The 24,238-nt window shown below is 41.8% G+C and overlaps 1 protein-coding gene across 1 annotated transcript; it reads left to right on the forward strand.

Moving 5' to 3' along the window:
- The first annotated feature begins 192 nt into the window (after positions 1–192).
- On the forward strand, positions 193–7,489 carry LOC102422227 (zinc finger protein 449-like). The gene is made up of 4 exons (XM_014458206.1): positions 193–546; positions 2,866–3,064; positions 5,382–5,480; positions 5,751–7,489. Exons 1-4 carry the CDS (start codon positions 193–195, stop codon positions 6,464–6,466), a joined length of 1,368 nt encoding a protein of 455 aa, XP_014313692.1. The 3' UTR covers positions 6,467–7,489.
- The last annotated feature ends 16,749 nt before the right edge of the window (positions 7,490–24,238 follow it).

Genomic DNA, 24,238 nt, shown 5'->3' on the forward strand with positions numbered 1-24,238 from the left:
CTGCTTCTTTAGGGCTTTGCTAAAAAGCAAGCATTTAAGGGAGATAAGGATCCCCTTTGATAAGCAATGCTGTTTCTCTCATTTGCACTTTCCTCAGCAGTAGGTGTCTACCCCCCAGGAAATACACAAAGAAACACATTGGAACCTGGGAATTTAGACAGCAGGTAAATTGTACATTGCTGGAAGGCAGCAATGATGACTGTCTTGGGTTCTGCAACCCAGGCCTCCTTGAATCTGGGCTCAGTGTTTCAGGAGGACTATAATGATTCTGAAGTCTTCCATCAGTGCTTCAGGCAGTTCCATTACAAAGAAGCAGTCAGACCTACTGATGTTTTCAACAAACTCCTGGAGCTTTGCTCTGAATGGCTGAAGCCAAAGATGCGTTCTAAGGAACAAATGGTGAAGCTTCTAACTTTGGAACAATACCTAACAATTATGCCCCAGGAGCTAGAGACCTGGGTGACAGAACAATGCCCGGAGAGTACACAAAGAATTCTGTCACTCTTAGAAGAAATACAGATGAAACCTGAGACAACAGAGACAAAGGTGAGAAAAGAGTTTGGGATCTGAGAAACTAGACCAAAAGGGTATCAGAGGCAGGTGGGATTGGATCTGACATTTGTCTCTGTGTCATTCTTCAGCCAAAATTTCTGCACAGTCCTTTTCATGTCTCTTCTACTGGAGAAAGCATATGGGTCAGTGGTTTCCAACCTCATCTTAGCCAATTCTCCTCTGTAACAAATATATTCTAATGTCCCAGTAAATATACTTAAATGAAATTCATAGGTAACATAACCTACCTACAGTCATTCATCAAAAAACACTGGTGTTATGCTTTAGGGCCTGCAGACCAGATCCACCCACAGCATGTTTTGTATACCCCTAAGCTAATAATGGATTTGAGCTGTTAAAGCATTGTTCAAAAAAAGAGGAAGAAGGAATGTGGCACACAAAGCCTAAAATATTTACTATATGATCATATTTACTATATGATCTTTGCAAACCAAGTTGGCCAAATCTGAGTCAAGTAGAATCTAGAAGAAATATAAAGGAATAGGTAGGTAGTTTATTGCAAACTAAAAACTTTTCAGTGTGCACATATCTGGGCTTGAGCACATCAGAATATCTGATGAAGTTGTCAGATGCTTGCCTCTCTGCACAGATTCACTGTGAAGGTGACAGGCAATTAGTAGGATGAATACAGCTTAAGCACTATGAACAGTGCTGCTGCTGATTGTATGATTTTCCAAAGGAGAAAAAAAAATGAATGAATCTGACTAAATAGTAGTATAGTCTTATTTTAAAAAACTTATTTATTTTTTCTTTTTTTGTAAATTGTATTTATTGTATGACTGGCCAATAGAGTCATATAGGTTTTAAGTATACATTTCTATGATACATGCATGATAAGTATATTGCATTGTGTAGCCATCACCCAAAGTCAAATCTTGTATTCAATATTATTTTGTATTAGTTTCAGATATACAGCATAATGGTTAGACAATCATATACTTTACAAAATGTTTCCCCTGATATTTCCAGTACCCACATAGCACCGTACATAGTTACTACAATATTATTGACTATATTTCCTTTGCTGTACTTTACATCACCATGACTTTGATTTCCAAAGGAGTGCTTTCCCAGAAAATTCAAGTTATGCTAACATCTGCAAAAATATTTTGTGATTATATGACCAGCAGTGTGAGGTTCTTGACAGATTCTTTTTACCTACATGAATATTTGAAGGTAGGTGGGGCACAGGAGCAATTCTGCACTGTGCATTATCTATACTTGCGTTTCTGCCCACTAATTCTGATAGCCACCACCTGCCATCATTTCCAAAACACCTCCTGGGAACGGTGACCCTGTCCTCTGAACAGAACCACCCAGTAAAACGTTTTTGGGACATATGATAGCTGAGCACAGGGCAGCATCTTTGGAGATGGGAGGGAGTACTTCTTGTTGGGCATTAGGGGCAAAGGAGTCTTGGATATAGATGGGGCTCTGCAGTTAGCCTGTGTGAAGGATTCTTCCAAAGTTTCCTGCCTCCAGGCTGGAATGCATTTATGATTTCCGTTCCTTTCTGTGTCTCCTTGCTTGGCTTTCTACAAGAGACTATTTTCTTCCTGTGGTCTAATCCTGCATTATCAGTATGGTAGGCACCAGCCAAAGGTGGGTCTTGAGTACTAGAAGTGTGGCGAGTCCAAATTGGGATATGGTATAAGTATAAAATGCACACCCCATTCAGAAGACTTAGGGTGAACAATAAAGTAGGTAAAATACCTCATTAATAATTCTTCATACTGATTACATTATGAAATTACTAGAGGCCCATTGCAGGAAGATTCTTGCAAGAATAGGGCTTCACTCCTGCCTCTGCTGCCTCGGCTCCCTCCCGCCGCCGCCGCCGCCGCCGCCGCCGCCACCCCCACTCCGTGACCCACCGCCCTCCGTGCCCCGGTTCCGCTCCCGCCTTCCGCCTCAGCCGCCTTGGCTCCATTCTTGTCTCCACAGCCTCTACTTTGCTCCCTTCTACGTTGTCTTCAGTCTTCTCTCCCAGCCGGTATATGCAAATTAACTGCCATCTTGGTTGGGTTGATTTGCATATAGTCCCTCTGATTGGCTGGTGGGTGTAGCAAAGGTACGGTCAATTAGCATCTTTGTCTTTTATTAGTGTAGATGATATTTTAGATATACTGGTTTAAATAATGCATACTATTAAGATTGACTTTATCTATTTATTTTATTTTTCATATGACCACAGGAAAATTTTTAATGACTTGGGTAGCTTGCATTATATTGCTACTGGGCACTGCTGGTCTAGACAGATTTTAGAGTGATGGGTTCTGGCATTTCCTCCAGATTGATAGTCAGAAAAAGCTCTTGGAAGATCCAGCAGTAGTCGGAATAGCAGACATGATACCAAATATCCACCTGGAGGTACCCCCATTCCAAGCAATGGGAACTGTCTCCGAGGCCCCACTGGAAGATGTGTGGATCCCACAGGAGCTATGCTATGGTGCTGCTGGGGAAGAAGACCTGCCCTTTCTGGAAACTCCTGGTAAGGCAAAGATTTTACTTCTTTTCCTTGATATCTCTTTTGAGAGCTCAGGAGCTCTCCAGGGGTGGGGTTGGTTAGAAACACTGAATAATGGATGAAAATGGATAGCTTTTATAAATAGGAGGAGGAAACATCCCTTGGGGAATAGCTGCCCACAATGCCCATTATTAGATCGAACAGGATTCAAAATCTCTTAAGATAATGAGTCTGCTCAGCAAGGAGTCTTTCAGCAAGAATATTATAAAGGAAATTGAGGGGAGTATGTGTGATATGAATAATGATTAATTTTCCAAGCCAATTTTTATTAGTGGAATCTGTGGTCAGAAGGGTGCTGGGGTCCAGCCCCAGCGGGTCCAGGGGTTCCCAAAGGTGTGGACGGAGGACTGTGCTCTCTAAGCTGGGAATTGTTTATGACTTTGCCCACAGGTCAGTCCGAGGCTTAACCCTATATCAGTTCCCCACAGAAGGGTGTGAGATGGGTGAAAGGGGGATGGTTAGTGCCCTTAGCTGGCATGGGCTGTGAGCATAGGTTGGGGAATGTAAACTAGTGATAGTGTCAGGAGCAGGGCTTTGAGAGTCCAGACAGTGGAGGTTGAGGGCACCTGGTCCTCAAAGATCTGAATGTTAGAGAGGAGGGATGTGGGTGGGGTGAGGTTGGCAGACAGTGAAAAGGTGCATGAGGTTAACAACTACCAAGGAGCTCAATTTGGGCCAGCCTCCTTGAAAACTGTCTCCTGGGAGTACTATGCTGGGGAGGGGAAGTAAGGTGACAGCTCTCAGTCCTCTTTGGTTGGGTGCTGCACAGAAAGGGGCAGCTGGACTAATGGTAAGTCCATGAGACACAGCTGCTTGGTGATATGATACTTCTGGCCTTGTTCTCATGGGTGCTAGAGTCTGCCTCCAGGGCTGCTTTAGCCCTTGACTAGTCTTGTCTTTGACTGCCTTTCACCTGGGGTCAGGTGTCTGAGTTGGTTTCATCACATGGTCACCTGTGATGAAATCTACAGCCTCAAGAGTATCAACTCTATGCTCTATGTACAGGATGGGAACCACCATGTGAACATATCCTGCCATCCTGAACTGGTTTTCAAGTCTCTCTTACTGGGTATATTCTGGGCGAACAAGTTTCTGGCACCCTAAGGCTATGCTTCTGTCCACCCCCACTTTTGAGATCACTCGCACTTTCACTTGACAGCAGCTCTCCTCTGATGCATGACTTCCAGTTTGATTTGACCTGGGCTCCTACCCCGTCATCCCACCATTACCTTCGAGACACAGCATAAACAAAATAAAGAGTTGTATATTAAATTATATTTGTTTGAAATACATGACATTTTCATTGTGGAAGTAGAAACGTATTTTGTCGATGTCCTATGCTTTGATACAATGTCCTGAAAGTTAAATTTTCCTTCATATTAACATTAGCCAAACTAACTTGCTCATGTCATGTCATAAACCCTAATATTGAAAGATTGGCTTGTATTTCAATCTGAAATGAGCCATTTCCAACCCACACTTTACTGCAGATCAGTAAACTTGAACAGAGCCGAGGAAGGTGTGTGGAAAGAGGCAGGAGCAACAGCGACTCTCACTGAGGGGGCAGTGGTAAGACCCAGGAGGAGAGTGAGTGTAGAAACAACTTCTGGTTGTCCTTAGATTGACAGTGAGAACCACTTTTTGATGATTATTTTGGTTAGTTTCCAGAGAATCAACTTCTAGACTTCTGCTGAAGCAAACATATACGGATTATTTTTGCTGTTGCTGACCTACCTCAGTTGCTGTCTTAATTTGAATATCTCTTACTAAAATTATTCCAGTAACCATTCCTAACCCCCATACTTTGGCCTCTCTCTCTCTCTCTCTCTCTCTCTCTCTCTCTCTCTCTCTGCTTGGCAGTCAATAAGACAGTGTTTGTCAGTTTTAATAAGGTAACACTTTAGGAAGATAGAATTCATGTTCTGGCCCTCACCTACATAATTCCATTCTCAAAACAGATGTGGAACTCATTCAGTGCATTGACTTCACACCAGAATTGATTCACTTCCCTTCCATAGACTGGAGGAAAATATCTTTGAACTGAGCACAATAGAAGATCTCCCCCGCACACACACCTACCCCCACCCCGCCATTTGGGTCTTGTTCTTATCCTAAAAAACAAACAAGCACAACACAAACGACTTGTCAGAGGCTCCTGGTGAAGCAATGCTGAGAAGGTAGTAGGCAATCTTGAGAGGCCATGTGTCCAAGAAGAGACCTGGACTCTGGAAAAACCTGTGTTGACTCAAACTACCCTTCCTCCCCTCTCTCCTATGGCCAGAATACCCACCACCAAAGCTTGCACCTGAAGAGCCTTGCAGGCAGGAATTACAGGATTGCAAGGAACTAGAAGACCTGGACTTTTTTGACTTCGACCTAGGTAAGTGAGGGTTCATGGAATGCTCGGGAAGAAACGAGAGAAAATTAATCTTTACTCCCAGGGCAACAAGGTTTGGGATGGCACTTGGAAGAAGTTCGTATCTTCCCAGTAGCATTGAGTATAACTCTTCTCAGTCACTAGCTCTCCATTCCTCTTGGAACATGGTGACATCTGCAATTTCTGTTCACGGTCTTCATTTTGATTTTGGGAGAGAAAATGTGTCAAAGCGGAAATAACTGGAGAGTATGTATCTATTTTCTGTTTCTTCAGATGGAAATGTACTTCTTGATCCCAATTTTCAAGACGACTTCGATGAGCTAAGATATGTAATGGGAAATCCCGCAGAGCAGCTACTCAGAGACCACACACTGCCTCTCTATGATCAGAATCCTTATCCAGGAGAGAGCGCTGAGAGCTCCAACCAGGAAAAACCTCTCAACCCCAGAGGCTATGCACAAAACAGTGCCCCAAAGAAACTACACCAGTGTATTCAGTGTGGGAAAGATTTTCTTTCCATAAAGGTCTTTAAGGGGCACCTGAAAATTCATTCAGGAAAGCTCCCTCATGGGTGCCCTGAGTGTGGGAAAAGATTCCTTCGTAGGTCAAACCTGCAAAGGCATCTTCGAGTTCACACAAGGGAGGCACCCTATAAATGCAGCGTGTGTGAGAAGCGATTCACTCAGTTGTCACACCTCACAGAACACCAGAAAACCTCTTCTAGTCAAGGAGTATCCACTTGCCCCGAGTGTAAGTTGCGATTTTGTAATAGAAAACAATTTATGCAACACCTAAAAATCCACACAGGTGGAAGACCCCACAAATGCCAGAGTTGTGAAAAAACATTTCGACGCCAAACAGACCTTAATTTGCACTATGCGTCACACACTGCAGAGAGACCATTTACGTGTGAGTATTGTGGGAAAAGCTATAGGCAGAGATCCAGCCTTATTGTTCATTCGAGAAAACATTCAGGGGAGAAGCCATAGAAGTGCACTAATTGTTCTGCAAGCGTCCTTAAGACAGCACGCTTTAATATGCACTTTAGAGAAGAATTCTTTGAAAATTTGTTGAGGGAAACAGTTCCTAAACAAAGTGACAATAAGCTACCAAAGCTTTAACTTGCACTAGGCTGTCTCAGAAGAACAGTTGTGTTTGAGCTTATGCATTAGAATAGCTTTGTATTTTGCTGTGTTTAAAACTTATCTTCCAAGGCACATAAATCCTAGAGTATTCACTGATTCTTGCCACTGTTCTAGACATGATTTTTTCTGTCTAGGAAAGTCTTGTTTAATCTTTATGAAGAAATGTCTTTGTGCCAAGCCAACCATGATATCGGTATGAGTAGGGAGCATATAAATGCTGGCATTCCTTTTTGATCTAGGGTCAGTATTCCAATAGATGTGGATGTGCCCAATTGACCTGTATCTGTGCAATATTTTAGTCACGTGGAAATGTCTATGCTGTTTCTTTTTGATTGCCACTGACAAGTACTTGGAGCACCATGCGGATGCTTCCCTGACAGTGCCAACAAGCACTTCCCTTGACTCCCACTTACACCACATGTCAGAACCCCTTGCTATGTTTGTGCATCATTTGAGTCTTGAACACAGTCCATTTCTGAAATATGGAGCACTTTCAAAGGATAGGCATAAGGGAAGATGTCCAACTCATACAGTACTGGGAAGGGCAGAGAACAGTACCCACCACACAAGTACTAGGAATATTGAGCGGCTTATAGAAGGGTGGAGACACTACCTGGAACGAACTACCTGTAAATTCTGTGTTTTCTTTCTTTGCTCTTTGGAATGATGAGAGCATTGAATGCTACAAACTTTAAGCCTAGCTAGGATCACGTGCCACAAAACTTATTCAATGTTCTGTTTGTGATTTTACAATAATTTGTTATTAGTTTTCATTTTATTTCCTTTCTGCCCCAAGAGTTGAACATTGTTAATTTCCTGTGAATTTTTGGTTTCAATGCAAGTTATTAATAAACTTGGTTCATTCTACTTCTGTTTTAAAGTTTATTTAGATTTTCTTGAAGACGCATGTCCTATGACTGCAGAGATTAAGGGCTCCATTTGTAGGGTACTTCCTAGGAGAGGAATGGTTGTGCCATCGGTTTATAGCTATTCACCTTCTCTAAATACTGCCAAAATGTAGGACACATATCCCTTCCCACTCCTTGGCTTCTGGTTTCACTCACCTACTGGTGTCCCTTGATGAAATACTAGCCCAAGTGTTACATAGTTCAACTTATTATTTTGCCCCTTTATTATTAGTGCTGTTTGAATTCTGGTGAAGAAACCTTTTGTCTACCCCAAGATCATGAACCTATTTCTACATTTTCATTTTAAAGTTGTATTTGTTTACCTTACACATTGAGATTGCATTTTACCTGGAGTTGGTTTCTTTTACAAATGTTGTGAGGTAAGGTTCAAGATAACTTCAGAATGGAAGGTCCTTACCACTTGCGATTTTGTCCTCGGCTTTTGGGTCTTAGCAAAAATTGAGACGCTCAGAATATGCTTTTACCAGCCTGTACATGGATTTGAGCAAGTGTGTTATGAACAGCATTCCAGGTGAAGGGATGTCTCATACAAAGACCTGACGAGAAGAGCACAGAGTGGCTGGAGGGAAAGCTAGAGTGCTAGGCAGAGGCCAGGTAATGGAGAGTCTAGTAATCTACCTGATGCATTTGGAACCTCATCCGGCAGTCCAGAAAAAATCATGGACTCCAGTTGAGAAGTACTGGTGACATGCACATTTTAGAAAGCTCACTCTGGCTCCTGGATGGGGATTAGGAGAGACAAGATGGGAGACAGAAAGACTAGTGAGGAGGCTACTGCAGATGACAAAGTGGGCTGAGCTAAGGGCAGTGGTGTGCAGATGAAACACAAGGTAAGAATTCCGGAGGAATTAAGAGGCTGAATCCACAGTCTCTGATGATTGACGGTATATGGGGCGGGGAGGTGCATGACAGCCAGCTCTGTGTCCTGAGCATCTGGAGTTGGGAGACTGGAGGAACAGCTCAGGAAAAGGGAATGAGGGCCCTCTTAGCCTATAAGCCCAAGGGCACCCGTTTAAACTCATAGACGTTTCAATCCTGTCACTCTGTTTGCTCTCTTGGAGACTGACTCCCGCCCACAGTGCTTCATTCCTTTAACAGTCTTTGGGTTCCCATTATGTTCTAGATAACATCACAGGTACTGAGGATGGCAGGGTATTGAGCTTCAGGAAGGTCACAGGTTAGGAAGACAAGACTAAAAGTTAAGCAGAAAATTCTTCATCAAGGTAGTAAGCCCAGTAATAAACTAATATATAAGTTAATATTGGAGAAAGGTACAAATGTCCAGTTGTAAGATAACTAAGTACTAGGGAGGTAATGTACAACATGATGGCCATAGTTAACACTGCTGTGTGATGTATAGGAAAGTTGTTGAAAGAGTATATCCTCAGAGTTGTCATCACAACAAAAACCTTTTTCTTTTCCTTATCTTCTTTCTTTTTATTGTATCTACTAGTGACCCGGTGCACAAAATTCATGCACATTAAAAGGGAATTAGAGGAAATATTTTAAAATTGCTATTTGCCCTTTCTCTATAATAGAAGCGTCAGAGATGAAAGAAAATTAATAACATGTATATGAAAATCTTCCTCCTGTCAGAGTCTAGGGTGCACCCCGGGAACCATAGTCAAGTCCGCGCCACCCACATACACCTCAAAATCACGTGAGACCCAGACCTGGCCGGCCCCACTCCCAATGGGCTAGATCCAGACCCGGCCGGCCCCACCCCCATCAAGCCCGGCAGGGTGAGGAGCATGGCCTCCAGTTGCCTGGCCCAGCACCAGGGTGGGGGGCACGCCTTGAGGTCCCCTCACCTGGGCCGGGGGCGTGGCCTGAGGTTCCCCATCAAGCCCCATCAGGCGAGGGGGCCCAGCATCAGTATCCCGGCCTGGCACTGGGGTTAGGGGCATGGCCTGAAGTCCCCCAGCCCAGGCTGGGCAGGGGGCGTGCCTTGAGGTCCCCCGTCAAGCCCTGTGGACAGTGGGCTCAGCCTAAGGTACCCCAGCCTGGCACCGTGGTGGGGGGTGCACCCTGAGGTCTCCCATCAAGCCCCGCTGGGTGGAGGGCACGGCCTGAGGTCCCCTGTCAAGCCCCGCTGGACAGAGGGTGTGGCCTCAGTTTCCACGGCCCGGTGCCAGGGTGTGGGGCTCGGTCTCAGGTCCCCTGGCCCAGTGCCGGGACAGGGGGCATGGCCTGAGGTCCCCTTTCCTGGCACTGGGGCCGGGGTTGTGGCCTGAGGTCCCCCATCCAGCCCTGCCTGGTGGGGTGTGCAGCCTGAGGTCCCCTGTCAAGTCCTGCTGGGCTGGGGGGCATGGCCTGAGGTCTCCTGTCAAGCTCTGCTGGGCAAGAGATGTGGCCTGAGGTCCCCTGTCAAGTCCTGCTGGGCTGGGGGCACAGCCTGAGGTCCCCAGCCTGGCGCCAGGGCGGGGGATGTGGCCTGAGGTCCCCTGTCAAGCTCCACTGGGTGGGAGGCACAGCCTCAGGGCCCCTGCCCCAGCCCAGTGCCACACAGCCTCAGGTCTCTGTTATTGCTCGTTAGGCTTGTTACGGGAACTTGGCCTCCACTGTGGGCGCAGCTACCTTGTGTTATGGAATCCCTGCCTTTGCTGTGGGTGCAGCCATCTTGTTATGGTGTGATGGTCAACTTGCATATTCCATCTTTATTAGATAGGATATGAGAGAATGGATGTTAGCTGAACCTATTCTGATAATCATTTCACAAAATATGTAAATCAAACCATCATGCTGTACACCTTAAACTTAGACAGTGACGTATGTCAATTATTTCTCAATAAAACTGGAAAATAGAAAGCAAGAGAAACTTAAAATGTTTTAAATTACTCATTGCCCTGTGATATAGGAATCCCCCCTCTAGCTAGTTATCCAGAAGAATTGAAATCAGCATCTCCAGGAGATATTAGCACCACAATGTTCATGGCAGCACGTTTCGCAAGAAGCGAGATGTGGAAACCACCAGTTGAGAAGTACTGGTGAGATGTGCATTTCAGAAAGCTCAACAGATGAATGGATAAAGAAAATGCAGGGTGTTCTGTCAATGGGATATTATTCAGCCTTAAAAGAAGGAAATTCAGCAAATGCAGCAGCATGAATGAACCTTGAAGGCATAATGCTAAGTGAAACACATCAGTCACAGAAGGACAAATACTGCATCTTTCCACTTACATGAGGAATCAAAAATAGTCACACTGTTTAGAATCAGGGTAGAATGGTGGTTACTAAGGGAGGGGGAAATGGGAAGTTGCTACTCTGTGGGATTAAAGTTTAAATTATGCAAGGGCAATAAGTTCTGGAGATCTGCTCTACACACTGGGCCTATCTGAACAATACTGCACGCTGCACTTAAAATTTTTAGGAGGGTAGCCCTAGCCAGTTTGGCTCAGTGGATAGAGTGTTGGCCTGCGAACTGAAGGGTCCCAGGTTCAATTCTGGTCAGGGGCACATGCCTGGGTTGTGGGCACAATCCCCAGTAGGGGGCATGCAAGAGGCAACCAATCAATGATTCTCTCTCACCATTGATATTTCTATCTGTCTCTCCCTCTCCCTTCCTCTCTGAAATCAATAAAAATATATTCATAAAATTTTTAGGAGGGTAGATCATGTTCAGTGTTCCAACCATAATATCATAACTTTTTATTAATCTTCACCTGAGATTATTATTTCCATTGATTTTAGGGAGAGTGAAATGGAGAGAGAGGGACATTTGTATGAGAGAGACACATTGATTGGTTGCCTCTGCATGTGTCCATACTGGTGTGGGGGATCAAACCTGCAACACAGGCCTGTCCCTTTGACCTGGAATCAAACCTTCTATGAGCAACACCAGCCAGGGCAATCATACTTTTTAAAAAATAGAAAAGAAAAACTCCCTTAGCCTTTTTTTTTTTTTTTTGTCTGCAAAGCTCCTGATTTCCCCTTCAATTTTGATTGATAGTCTTGCTGGACAGAGTATTCTTGGATTGAGTCCTTTGCTTTGCATCACTTTGTATACCTCCAGCACAACCAACAGACACAAGACACTGGGGGCGGGGGGATGAAGGCAAGTGCTTGGGGGTAGGGGAGGCTGGGGGGAGGTCAGTGGGAAAAAACAAAAGAGACATATGTACTACTATTTGTAATACCGTAAACAATAAATTTTTTTTAAAAAAATAAATAGAAAAGAAAATTACCAAGACTCACATTTACTGAAATAAAATGACATCAAACACACAATTATACGATAAAATAACATGTCAAACTGTGTTTAAGGAGGGTGGTCAATTGGCTTCTTAAATTTTTTCATTCTTAATGTGTAATTTTTAAGAATGTCATTCTTCATGGGTAATCAGATCTTCAATTAACCTTAAGGCACCCAAGAAAGGTTGCTGTTATTCTGAACACAAGCTACAGTAAAAAGTGTCATGTCAGATCACTGAGGAGAAAGCAGTCTGCTATATGCCAGACGCTATGTAGATGGGTGAAAGAGATGTTACATAGATGAGTGAGAGGTATTCCCTTCCCTCTGGCTGGCTGCAGGGGACATGAAGGGCTGTGGCAAGACTTGAGGGGTGGAAACAGGTTTTATTCTTCTGGAGCCTCGAGACATGGAGACTAAGGCCCATCCTGACATCAAGATCGCCACACTGCTGTAACAACTGGCACGGAAGTCTGTCTTGCTCTCTACACTTGAAAATCAAACCCTGGCGCAGGGCCTGACATATATGGACACATGTTAAATTGTGTGGCCAACGAAAATACATTGAATGTGGGCAGCTAATACTACCCAATAATCACACTCTGTTTCTGTAACACACAAACTTTCCCACAATTTGAGACTATATCTCAAAATTATGACTATAACAGTTAATGTTTTAATTACACAGATTTGTGTTTCCATTGATTCAAAAATTAATAGGAAACACAGACAAGCAGGCCAGGCCTCTTATTTCTCTGAGAAAATAAACACCACTGGACAGGAGCTCCTGTGTGAACCCCCTGGCACCTGTCCTGGCTTTCTCTGCCTTTCCTCCTAAAACAATAGAGGGACATCCAAGCCCTCAGCCAAGGCAGACGCCTCTACTGGGCACATGGTACCATTCCCATGTAGGACTTTGCTCCTACAGTATTGTTACTCTTCCTCCTACATCAACAATTTCTCTCTCTCTCTCTCTCTCTCTCTCTCTCTCTCTCTCTCTCTCTCTCCCCTCTCTCCTCTCTCCCCCCCCCTCCAAAAACAAGCACACACCCTGACCTCCCATCTTCTGAAAAAACAACTAGATTAATAAATCACCCTTGACCTATCTCCCCTTTATTCTCATTTCTTCGATACCACGACAGGAAAAAATATTGAAAGAATAACCTACATTCACTTTCTTATCTGTCATTCTATCCTCAACCTTCTCTGCTCAGGCTTTTAACCACAACATCCTCCCGAAATGGCTTTCAGGATTACTCTTAACCACCAGGTCACCAGATACACTGGCCAATTGTCTATGCTCCCGCCACCCAACCTCTTAGCACTCGACCCACTTTAATTGCTCCATGCTTCTTGAAATACTTCCTTGCTTGTCCTCTGTGTCGCCATGTTCTCCCGGAAAAGCTCCTCAGCCTGCTGTGCTAGAGATTCCCCATTGGCTACACACCAGAGTGCTCCCTGGCTCAGTCCCTAAACTTCTTCTCTACTGACACATCAGTCCTGAGTCTGTACAATTCATATAAATGCTAGTGACTCCCATTTTGATAAATAGAATGAGCTACACACATGGATGTCCCATAGGTATCCCAAGCCTAACATTTCTAAAATTTAACATGTCCTGAATTTTCTGCAAACATCTGCTCACTCCCCCAATCTTCTCCATCTCAGGAAATTGCAACTTTGTTCACCCAGTGGCTCAACACAAAACCCCTGTCAGCATGCTTAACTCCCTAATTTTCCACCACATCTTTCATGCAGTCCTTCAGAAAATCTTATCAGTACCTTCAAAACACCCCTGCAATCCCATCATGTCTCACTATCTCCAGTCCCACCACTGCAGCCCAAACCACTTTCATTTAATACCTTCAATATTGCAAAAGTGGTGTAGCTCGCCTGGTTCCTTCCCTCTTTGCTCACCAGCATCCATTCTCCAAATAGCAGTCATTTTTTAAAGTACATGCCATTTGTCTCTCTCTTGATTAAAACCTGACGTGCTGCCGAAACCGGTTTGGCTCAGTGGATAGAGCGTCGCCCTAGTCTACAGGGCTATTAAACAAAATGTCTTCCTCTGTGCCTTCATCATCTGCTACTCTTCCTGTGTCTCTCCAAGCTCCCACATCTCAGATTTCTTTCTGACCCTCAAACACACATTCTCCTCGAGACCCCCTAAAATCTAACTCTGATGTCAAAACTACATCCTGCCTGGATCCAAGAGCACTTCCTACCGTGAGACACTCAGACACAGGGAAGACACCATCCATAAGCACTGAGAAGCAGCAGACCTCTGGGTAGGCAGCTGCAGTGGAATAAACACAGGGAAAGCCTGGGGTAAACTTTTACATTTCTTTTTGTTGTTGTTTATCAATCCTCTTGGGAGGATATTGTTTGCCTTGATATTTAAAGAGAGTGGAAGGGCTGGAGGGAGGGAGAGAGAGAGAAACATTTATGTGAGAGGGACACATCCATAGGTTTCCTCCCACTAGGTCCACGACTGGGACCGGGGTTTGAACCTGGAACCCAGGTACATGCCCTTGACCAGGAATGGAACCCTTGATACTTTGGTATGTGGTCTAATGCTCTAACCACTGAGAATACCGGCCAAGACAACTCACATTTTTTGACATGTGATTTCCACATACCCGAGCAATCATAGCTTTGGATTCATGTTGGATAGATGATGGAAAATCAGATGTCAGCAAGATGACAACACATTATTGGAAGGGAAGGCAATGGAGACAGATAACTCTTCCCAGATGCTTGTCTTCAGAAGGAAAGAGTGTAACTGAAGGAAAAAGCAATCTTTTCTGTTAAGAGTTGTTTACTCTGGGCTAAGATTTGGGGCATTTAAAATAATGATCTATATTAGCCCTTTAATAGAGAGAATCTAAACACATTGGAAGAGAAGAGACAATCAACAGTGTGAAAAAATTTCTGCGAAACAAGGGGAATGGAATCTGAAATACAAGTGTGAAGGGTTGGCCTTAGGAAAAGGCCACTTTCATTCTAAGGAAAGAGGAGGACATGATAGGTGAGGATATGATATATTTGCAGGTTTTGTTGTTAAAACAAACAAAACCCACAACATTAATAACAGCTTTGGAAAGAAATGAAAAGCCACCCCACCCATCCAACCTCACCTTCCAAAGAGAGACAGGTCTAAAATGGTTTTTTAAGAATTTATAATCTTCATGGAATATATAATTCTCATTTTTTCCATTGATATGTAGAGAGAGTGGAAGGGAGGGAGGGGAGAGAGAGAGAGAAAGAGAGAAACATCAATGTGAGAGAGACACTTGGATTGGTTGCCTCCCACATGCACTGTGATCTGAACTGGGGATCAAACCTGCAACCGAGGTACTTGCCCTTGACCAGAAATTTAACCCTTGACCCTTCAGTCAATAGGCCAATGCTCTAACCACTGAGAAAACTGGCTAGAGCTATAATTCTTATTTTTTTTAAATACACTTCTTGCCCAGTTGGCGTGGCTCAGTGGTTGAGCATCAACCTATGGACCAGGCGGTCATGGTTGGATTCCCAGTGGGGGCACATGCTCAGGTGTGGGCTCCATCCTCAGTGTGGAGTGTGCAGGAGGCAGCTGATCAATGATTCTCTCTCATCATTGTTTCTCTCTCTCCCTTCCTCTCTGAAATCAATAAAAATATATTTAAAATTAAATAAATAAAAATACACTTTATTTTTTAGAGCAGGTTTAGGTTCATAGCAAATGGAGCATGGCCCGCACATGCACAGCCTCCCCTGTTGTCAACATCCCCCACCCAAGTGGTACATTTGTTACAACTGAAGAACCTACATTGACATATCATTATCACTCAGATCCCGTAGTTTCCATTACTGTTCACTCTTGGTGTTGTAAATCCCATGAGTTTAGACAAAAGTATGACAACACTTATCCACCATTATAGTATCATAAAGAGTAGATTCACAGCCCTGAAAATCCTCTGTGCTCTATAATTATTCTATTTTAAATTGTGCAGGAGCACAACAAATTAAATTTTCCCAACTCCTTATATAAAGCCAAAGGAAAAGTGATTCCATAAACTGACAAAATAAGCATAAAGAGAGACAACTGAAGACCAATTCCACTTTTGAAGATGCAAAAAAATCTGAATGAAAAATCAACAAATCCAGCAATATATTAGAAGAATTATACATCATTTCCTCAAAGTAATAATAGCTCAATATTAAAAAACCAATTTATATTTTCTCCATTTTCATAATTCAAATGCATAAAATGATATAAGAATATTGAGGGTGTTGAAGAAACCCCTGAAAAATCTATCATACCTTAATTTTTAAAAATCACTTTTTTACCAATCAGGTATTTTAAAACAAATATCAGGGTCATGCATTCCCAATAAAATAAGAACCAAATAAGGACTACAATGAGTCTTTTTATATTTTAAGATGCTCATTTTTTTTACATTTTACCATTTATGAAATAAAAATGATAAGCACGCATGCTTGAGATTTTCATTATTAAATTAATGGTGTGCACTAAAGTTGATGTTAGTCTTAAAATTGAGGAGATTTTAGCCGAACCGGTTTGGCTCAGTGAATAGAGCGTTGGCCTGCGGACTCAAGGGTCCCAGGTTCGATTCCGGTCAAGGGCATGTACCTTGGTTGTGGGCACATCCCCACTGGGGGGCGTGCAGGAGGCAGCTGATGGATGTTTCTCTCTCATCGATGTTTCTAACTCTCTGTCCCTCTCCCTTCTTCTCTGTAAAAAATCAATAAAATATATTTTAAAAAAAATTGAGGAGATTTTGTTCTGAAAGTGTCAATCAGTGTGAGATAGGCAGAAATACTGTGTTTTGTAGATTTTAAAATCTGCTTTTAAGATTCTGAAATATTTCTTATTATACCTGTCAACATTGACCAAAAAGAAGTTGTGGAACATATATGCAATGGAATATTACCCAGCCACAAAAATTAATGAAACCTAACTGCTCTCCTGCCGGTCTGATTGCCCCCAACTTCCCTCCCCTGGTGGCCTGTTGGCCCCCAACTACCCTCCCCTGCTGGCCGGATCACCCACAACTGCCCTTCCCTGCTGGCCATTTTGTAGCAGCCATATTGTGATGACGTGGGGGCAGCCATCTTGTGATGACATTGGGGCGGCCATTTTGTGACAACATGGGTGGCCATCTTGTGGCAGTCATCTTGTGACGATGTGGGGGTGGCCATCTTGTGATGATATGAGGGTGGCCAAATCTTGTGATGACATGAGGGCATGACTGTCACCTAGGCTTTTATTAGTATAGATAATTGTCTAACTCTAACAACTATGCTGTACACCTGAAAATAATACAAAATATTATTGATTGTAAACTGTAATTGAAAATAAATGTTTTAAAAAGATTCTGAAATCATAATATTTCTTATAGCTATCAAACTTGAAATTTGTTTATTTTGAAGTTATAAAGAAAATCTATAAAAGAATTAAAAATGTGTGCTTATACATTAGCACAATCCTGATAAAAGGAAAAAGAAGATAATGCAATTTCACCAAATTCCACATCTTTCATGATGCAAAATCAAGAAATACTTGCTAATATTGCTAAGTCAAGAAGGTGTAAGTATATTATACATGTTATCCAGGTGTCTATTAGAAGAATAAGAAATAGAAAACATGAAAAGAAACATGACTGAGGAATGTAAATTGGCATGGAAGGTATGAGGGAGATTTTACTTTTTATTTTATATCCTTGTAGAATTTGAATTATTTACATATAATTTTATGTATATATAAAAGCTCATTAAATGTAAAGAAAGTTGATATTAACTATTTCATTTTCAGTTAATTAATATCTAAATAATATTAATTAAGCACATCTGAACCATTTAAGAAATCCAGTGAGTAGAGTTCAGTAGGTTTGCTATCTTCCAAATTAATAAAACAAAAATGAAGTTTTATTGTACAGGAAGAAAAACTTGCTTGAAAATACAGTATAAAATTCTGGAAAATTCTTATACAAACTTAGCAAAATGTGCACAGGACCTATTGTAAGTACACTATGAAACTGTTCAGAAGCACATAAAAGGAGAGACATGCTTTGGGAAAAGACTACCATCAGCATACCAATTTTCCCTAAAGGAAATCTATAAAACTAACATCATCCCAATAGAAACAGTTTTTGTTGTTGTTGCTGTTTTTGAGACGGTGGAGAGGACTTAATGGTGACTCTAAAATCAATCCAGAAAAAAAGCAACATGCTTGCATTCCAAAAATAAATTCAATAACTAACTAAATAAATAATTTTGACAGTAAAACTAAGCTACCAAACACTGAAATAAACTACCATGCTTCAGTAATTCAAACATTTGATCATCTCACCAAGGTAAAACTACACAATCAATAGGACACAATCAGAAGTCCCATTTGATTCAAATGCTCATGGTAATACCATTTTAACTCATTAGGGAAAAACTTGATTACTCATTTAATGGTATGGAAACTACTAGATGGCTGTTAGCAAAATAAGATCTGGATCCTTCGCTCAGTCTTTTCACTTAATTCCATGCAGGCCGAATAATCAGCCATAAATAAATAAATATCTTTCTGAGGAAAATCTATGTGAATACTTGTGAAAATTATAAAGGAAAAGAAGCCTCTCTAAGGAGTCTTATTAAAACCAAAAGCCATATAGACAAGGTGAACATATGTAAAGTTATATAAAAATCACACTCCATAAAGCAACTGCCTTGGAGGAAATGTTTACAAAACCTTTATATGATCATTTTCCTAATAAAATTCTAATTAATCTACCAAATAGTTATAATGTCCCTTATATAGAAGTAATTCTAAGAAAGGAAAAGTTGCTTTATTTTAAGTAACATTTAAAGAAATACAAAATAATGTAAGGACGTTTAGGGAGTGTAAAAACAAAACAATAAAAACAAAACAAAAGGTGTATTTAGTACAAAAAATAATGAAATGCAAAGTAAAGTTATGAAACTGCTTTTCACTTCTCAGGCTGGCAAAGATTTCAGATTGATGGTAATCCAGTCCTTGCAAATATCGGTGAACAGTCAGTCCACAGTCTGCTGCTCAGAGTGTCAACTACTACAATATAAATAAATAATAATTTGATGATACCCATTAAAATGGTATCCCTCTGGGCTGTGGTGATGGTTGCAGGACTCGGTAGACTTATTTAAAAAGTCATTGAATTGTACTCTTAAAATGGGAGTATTTTGTTGCATGTCCATATACCTCAATAAAGTTGTTTTAAAAAGTGTTTAAAAGGCACATGCTTGCCAAAACCGGTTTAGCTCAGTGGATAGAGCGTCGGCCTGCGGACTGAAAGGTCCCAGGTTCGATTCCGGTCAAGGGCATGTACCTGGGTTGTGGGCACATAACCAGTAGGAGATGTGCAAGAGGCAGCTGATTGATGTTTCTCTCTCTCATCGATGTTTCTAATTCTCTATCTCTCTCCCTTCCTCTCTGTAAAAAATCAATAAAATATATTAAACAAAGAAAAAATAAAAGGCACGTGCTTTGACCTAGCAATTCCACTTCTGGGAATACAGTCTATAGAATTTAATTTCTTATGTGAGAAAAGGACTTTGCAGGATAACAGAATACAGTAATTATCACTGTTAGCCATATTTTTTAAATGATAGAAGAACAGATTCACAATTTATAGTTTTATTAATGGAAAAGACTACAAAGATAAGGACAGAAGCGCCCATACAATCAGGCAAGTAGGAACTTCAAATACCACTCTATGTTCACTACACTAGATCACGTTAAAAAAACAAGCCACAACAAACAGAATGAAGACAAAAAAAAGCGAGCCCACAAAGAATAGAAACTGTCCCCAAATTCAAGCAACTCTTTCTTTGATTGATATTAATCTATGCGATGTTTTATCTTCTTCTACAACTATGGTGTCTTTTTGTACAACTTTCAGAAGCACATTGCCAGACAAAACATCACTGCTTGATGGATCAACTCATTAATCAAGCCATAATTATTACAGCATCCTGTCACATGTCCCTGCAGTTTTCAACTTAGTGTCACCCATGAGATGGCTAAACAAAAATTTATATTAAGTAACCTCAAAGCAAACACACACTAAAAATAAAAACTCTAAAAGTAGACAATATGCTAGACAAGGATGTGAACCTAGAAATACAATAGTCTGGATTTGATATACAGATGACACTGACAGTAGAGCTTGGTATTTAAATGCACAGGATTACGCCGAAACCGGTTTGGCTCAGTGGATAGAGCGTCGGCCTGCGGACTGAAAGGGCCCAGGTTCGATTCCGGTCAAGGGCATGTACCTGGGTTGCGGGCACATCCCCAGTAGATGTGCAGGAGGCAGCTGATCGATGTTTCTCTCTCATTGATGTTTTTAACTCTCTATCTCTCTCCCTTCCTCTCTGTAAAAAATCAATAAAATATATTTAAAAAATAAATGCACAGGATTATGGAGGCAGAATGTTCAGGTTCAAATGCTGGTTTGACTATGCCCAAGGCTGTTCAGTTCCAAAAATAATGTGGATCTTTAAAAGTGGCTGTGGATGTTGACAAGATCCACACCTGGGTGGAGATGTCCTTTGTCAAAACATCATGGGACTTACCTGCTTATGACTGACTACCTGTGATTTTTGAAAATGCAGAAAAAAAAAGATTTCAAATAACAGACTCCTCCTTTGATCAGCTGTTGAAATAAAACTACATTTCACTCCTTTTAATTTGATGTGTTTTTATGCCATACAGCTTTCTTGATTTACACTGAAGGGGAGTCCATTCATTCTCATACTAAGCAACAGCTCTTAGACACTGGGGATGGTGAGATCATGCTGCATGTCAGAGTTCTTCCACCTTTAATGTGAAAAAGCAAGGGAATAGTGATGTTGTACCAGGTCACTCCAGGACCCAGGACTCTTCTCCCTGGGCATTTTATACTTATACCATATCCCAATTTGGACTCGCCACACTTCTAGTACTCAAGACCCACCTTTGGCTGTTGCCTACCATACTGATAATGCAGGATTAGACCACAGGAAGAAAATAATCTCTTGTAGAAAGCCAAACAAGGAGACACAGAAAGGAAGGGAAACCATAGAGGCAGTTAGGGACAATCAGGCAGGCAGGCAGAGAGGTTAGGGGTGATCAGGCAGGCAGGAAAGTGAGTGGTTAGGAGTCAGCAGTCCCAGATTGTGAGAGGGGTGTCCAACCGGCGGTTTAGGCCCTATCCTCTGAGGGGTTCCCGATTGGAGTGGGTGCAGGATGGACTGAGGGAATGCCCCCTCCATGCAGGAATTTTGTGCACTGGGCCCCTAGTCTATATTAATAAAAGAGTATATGCTAATTAGACTGGGAGACGTTCCGGGAGCCCTTCTGGTCTTCCGGACAAACCCATGGTGGCAGGGCTGAGGCAGAGGTGTGGGCAGCCTGGCGAGGGGGACGATTGGGGGTTACCAGGCTGGCGGGGGGGGGGGCAGTGGGGGCGTTCAGGCCAGAAGGGGGGGCAGTTAGGGGCGATCAGGCTGGCAGGCAGAGTGGTTAGGGGTTATCATGCAGGCAGACAGATGAGTGGTTAGGAGAAAGCAGTTCTGGATTGCAAGAGAAATGTCAGACTGCTGGTTTAGGCCCGGTCCCACAGGGATTGGGCAATAACCGGCAGTCAGACATTCCCCGAGTGGTCCCAGATTGGAGAGGGTGCAGGCCGGACTGAGGGACACCCCCCCTGCATGAATTTTGTGCACCGGGCCACTAGTTTACTATGTTCTGCTACCCATTTCCCCCTATCCCCATACCTCCTTCCTTCTGGTTACCATTCTTTTCATCTTTGTTTCTATGAGTCTGCTTTTGTTTTGTTTTATTTGTTTTGTTTCCTGACTTATTTCACTTAACATAGTACACGCTAGGTCAGTGATGGCAAACCTATGACACGCGTGTCAGAGGTGACACACGAACTCATTTTGTTGGTTGATTTTTCTTTGTTAAATGGCATTTAAATATATAAAATAAGTATCAAAAATATAAATCTTTTTCTTACTATGGTTTCAAATATCAAAAAATTTTTATATGTGACACGGCACCAGAGTTAAGTTAGGGTTTTTCAAAATGCTGACACACCGAGCTCAAAAGGTTCGCCATCACTGCTCTAGGTCCATCCATGTGTTGCAAATGGCAATATTTCATTCTCTTTATTGCTGCACAATATTCCAGTGTGTGTGTGTGTGTGTGTGTGTGTGTGTGTGTGTGAGAGAGAGAGAGAGAGAGAGAGAGAGAGATTTTCTTCATCCATACATCTATTGATGGACACCTAGGCTGCTTCCATGCCTTAGCTATTGTAAATAATGCTGCAATGAACATAGAAATACCAAGGGGAGGAATTGCTGGATTGTATGATATACATATTTTTAGATTTTTGAAGAATCTTCATACTGTTTTTCCATAAAGGCTATACAAGTTTGCAGTCACAACAACAGTGCACAAGGGTTTCCTGTGGCGAGCGGCTACAGTGTTTGGACAGGTTCAAGCCTGGGACTAATGAGAAGGCATGATCCTCTCGTGGCGAAGCCACATGCAAGTCCCAGCACAATTATAGCCAAAGGCTACAGTAAGCTTGACCTTATGGTCTGAACCTGTGGTCCCACGTGGCTGAGCAATATGGGCTGCGGGAGGTGCAGCAAGTAAACAAAGCTTGATCGTGTGCATGTAATTGAGTAGATTCAAAACCCTTGAGAACGTTGTAACCACACCCTTACTTTGCCTCGCAGAATCTGGCTATAAAATAAAGACTCGGCTTACAGGTCATGGAGCTGTCTCTCCATCAGAGAGTGCAGTGTCCCACCTAGACCCAGCTTTATTCTCTTGTCTGTCTTTTCAAAATTCTTCACCGCCCCCCGCACTCCCCTCAGGTTCACCCATGGCCATGCCGGCTCGGCACAGTTTCCTTTTCTTCATATCCTCGACAGAACATGTCATTTTTTGACTTTTTATAATAGCCATTCTGACTGGTGTGGGGTGATATCTCATTGTGGTTTGATTTTCATTTTCTTGATGATGAGTTATGCTGAGCATCTTTTCATATGTCTGTTAGCCATCTGTATGTTCTCTTTGGGAATATGTCTTTTTGTGTCTTCTGACCATTTTTTTATTGGAATGTTTATTTTTGTTATTGAGTTATATTAGCTCCTTATATATTTTGTATTTCAACACTTTATTGGATATAACATTTGTGAATATATTCAGCATGTTGTCTTTTTCTTTTATTGAAGGTTTCTTTCGCAGTCCCATTTGTTTATTTTTGCTTTTGTTTTCCTTACTCAAGGGAACTTACCAAAAAAGTTATTACTCAGACCGATGTCAAAGAGTTTACTTCCTATATTTTCCTCTAGAAGTTTAATGGTTTCAGGCCTCACATTTGTCTTTAACCCATTTTGAGTTTGTTTTGGTATATAGTATAATAAGTTGGGCCAGTTTCTTTCTTTCTTTCTTTCTTTCTTTCTTTCTTTCTTTCTTTCTTTCTTTCTTTCTTTCTTTCTTTCTTTGTATGTATCTATCCAGTTTTCCCAACACCACTTGTGGGAGAGACTGTTGTTAATCCAGTGTATATTTTTATCTCCTTTGTCATAGATTAGTTGACCAGATAGGTGTTGGTTTATTTCTGGGATCTCTATTCTGTTCCATTTATCTATGTGTTTTGATTATTATAGCTTTGTAGTAAAGTTTGAGATCAGGGAGTGTGATACTTCCAACTTTGTTCTTTGTCAAGATTGCTTTGGGTATTCAGGTTCTTTTTTGGTTCCATATAAATTTTAGGATTTGTTCTATGTCTGAGAAGAATAACATTCATATTTTTATAGGAATTGCTTTGAACCTGTAAATTACTTTGTGTAATATGGTCATTACAACAATATTAATCATTTAAATCCATGAGCACAGCATATCCTTCTACTTACTTGTGCCCTCTTGAATTTCTTTCTTCAATGTCTATAGTTTTTAGAGTACAGGTCTTTCATCTCCTTGGTTAAGTTTATCCCTGAGTAATTTACTCTTTTTGATGCAATTACCAACATATCCTGCTTTGACTGGAAAATTCCACTTTCCTCCTGATCATCTCAGATTAATTTATAGGTGCTTTAGATTCTGCTCAGAAGACTTCCCTGGCCTGTTATTAGGAAGTCAGCAGCTTGAAGAGTCCAGTTTTCTGTGTGTAACTTTCATCACACGGTCCTTTGCTCCATATTTTCATTTGCCTCAGGCACCAGAGGTTGGCTGTGAGGCAGCTGCGTTCCGGATCCTTAGTGCCTGCTGGTCTGCTGAGAGACCAGTAAAAAATTTCTGATTCAACCTGAGAACTTCACATATCTGCTATTTGTGCTATCAATATGCTTAGGGGCTGATCCATTTTGAGGGAATATACCAGGCTTGGGTGTTATTGTATTAACACAATCCAAGGAACTCGGTATTGAAGTAAATGACAAAAACACAAAAAGATCGTGTCCTCAGTG

This window comes from Myotis lucifugus, unplaced genomic scaffold, assembly GCF_000147115.1.
Source record: "Myotis lucifugus unplaced genomic scaffold, Myoluc2.0 scaffold_2, whole genome shotgun sequence".
Lineage (NCBI taxonomy): Eukaryota > Metazoa > Chordata > Mammalia > Chiroptera > Vespertilionidae > Myotis > Myotis lucifugus.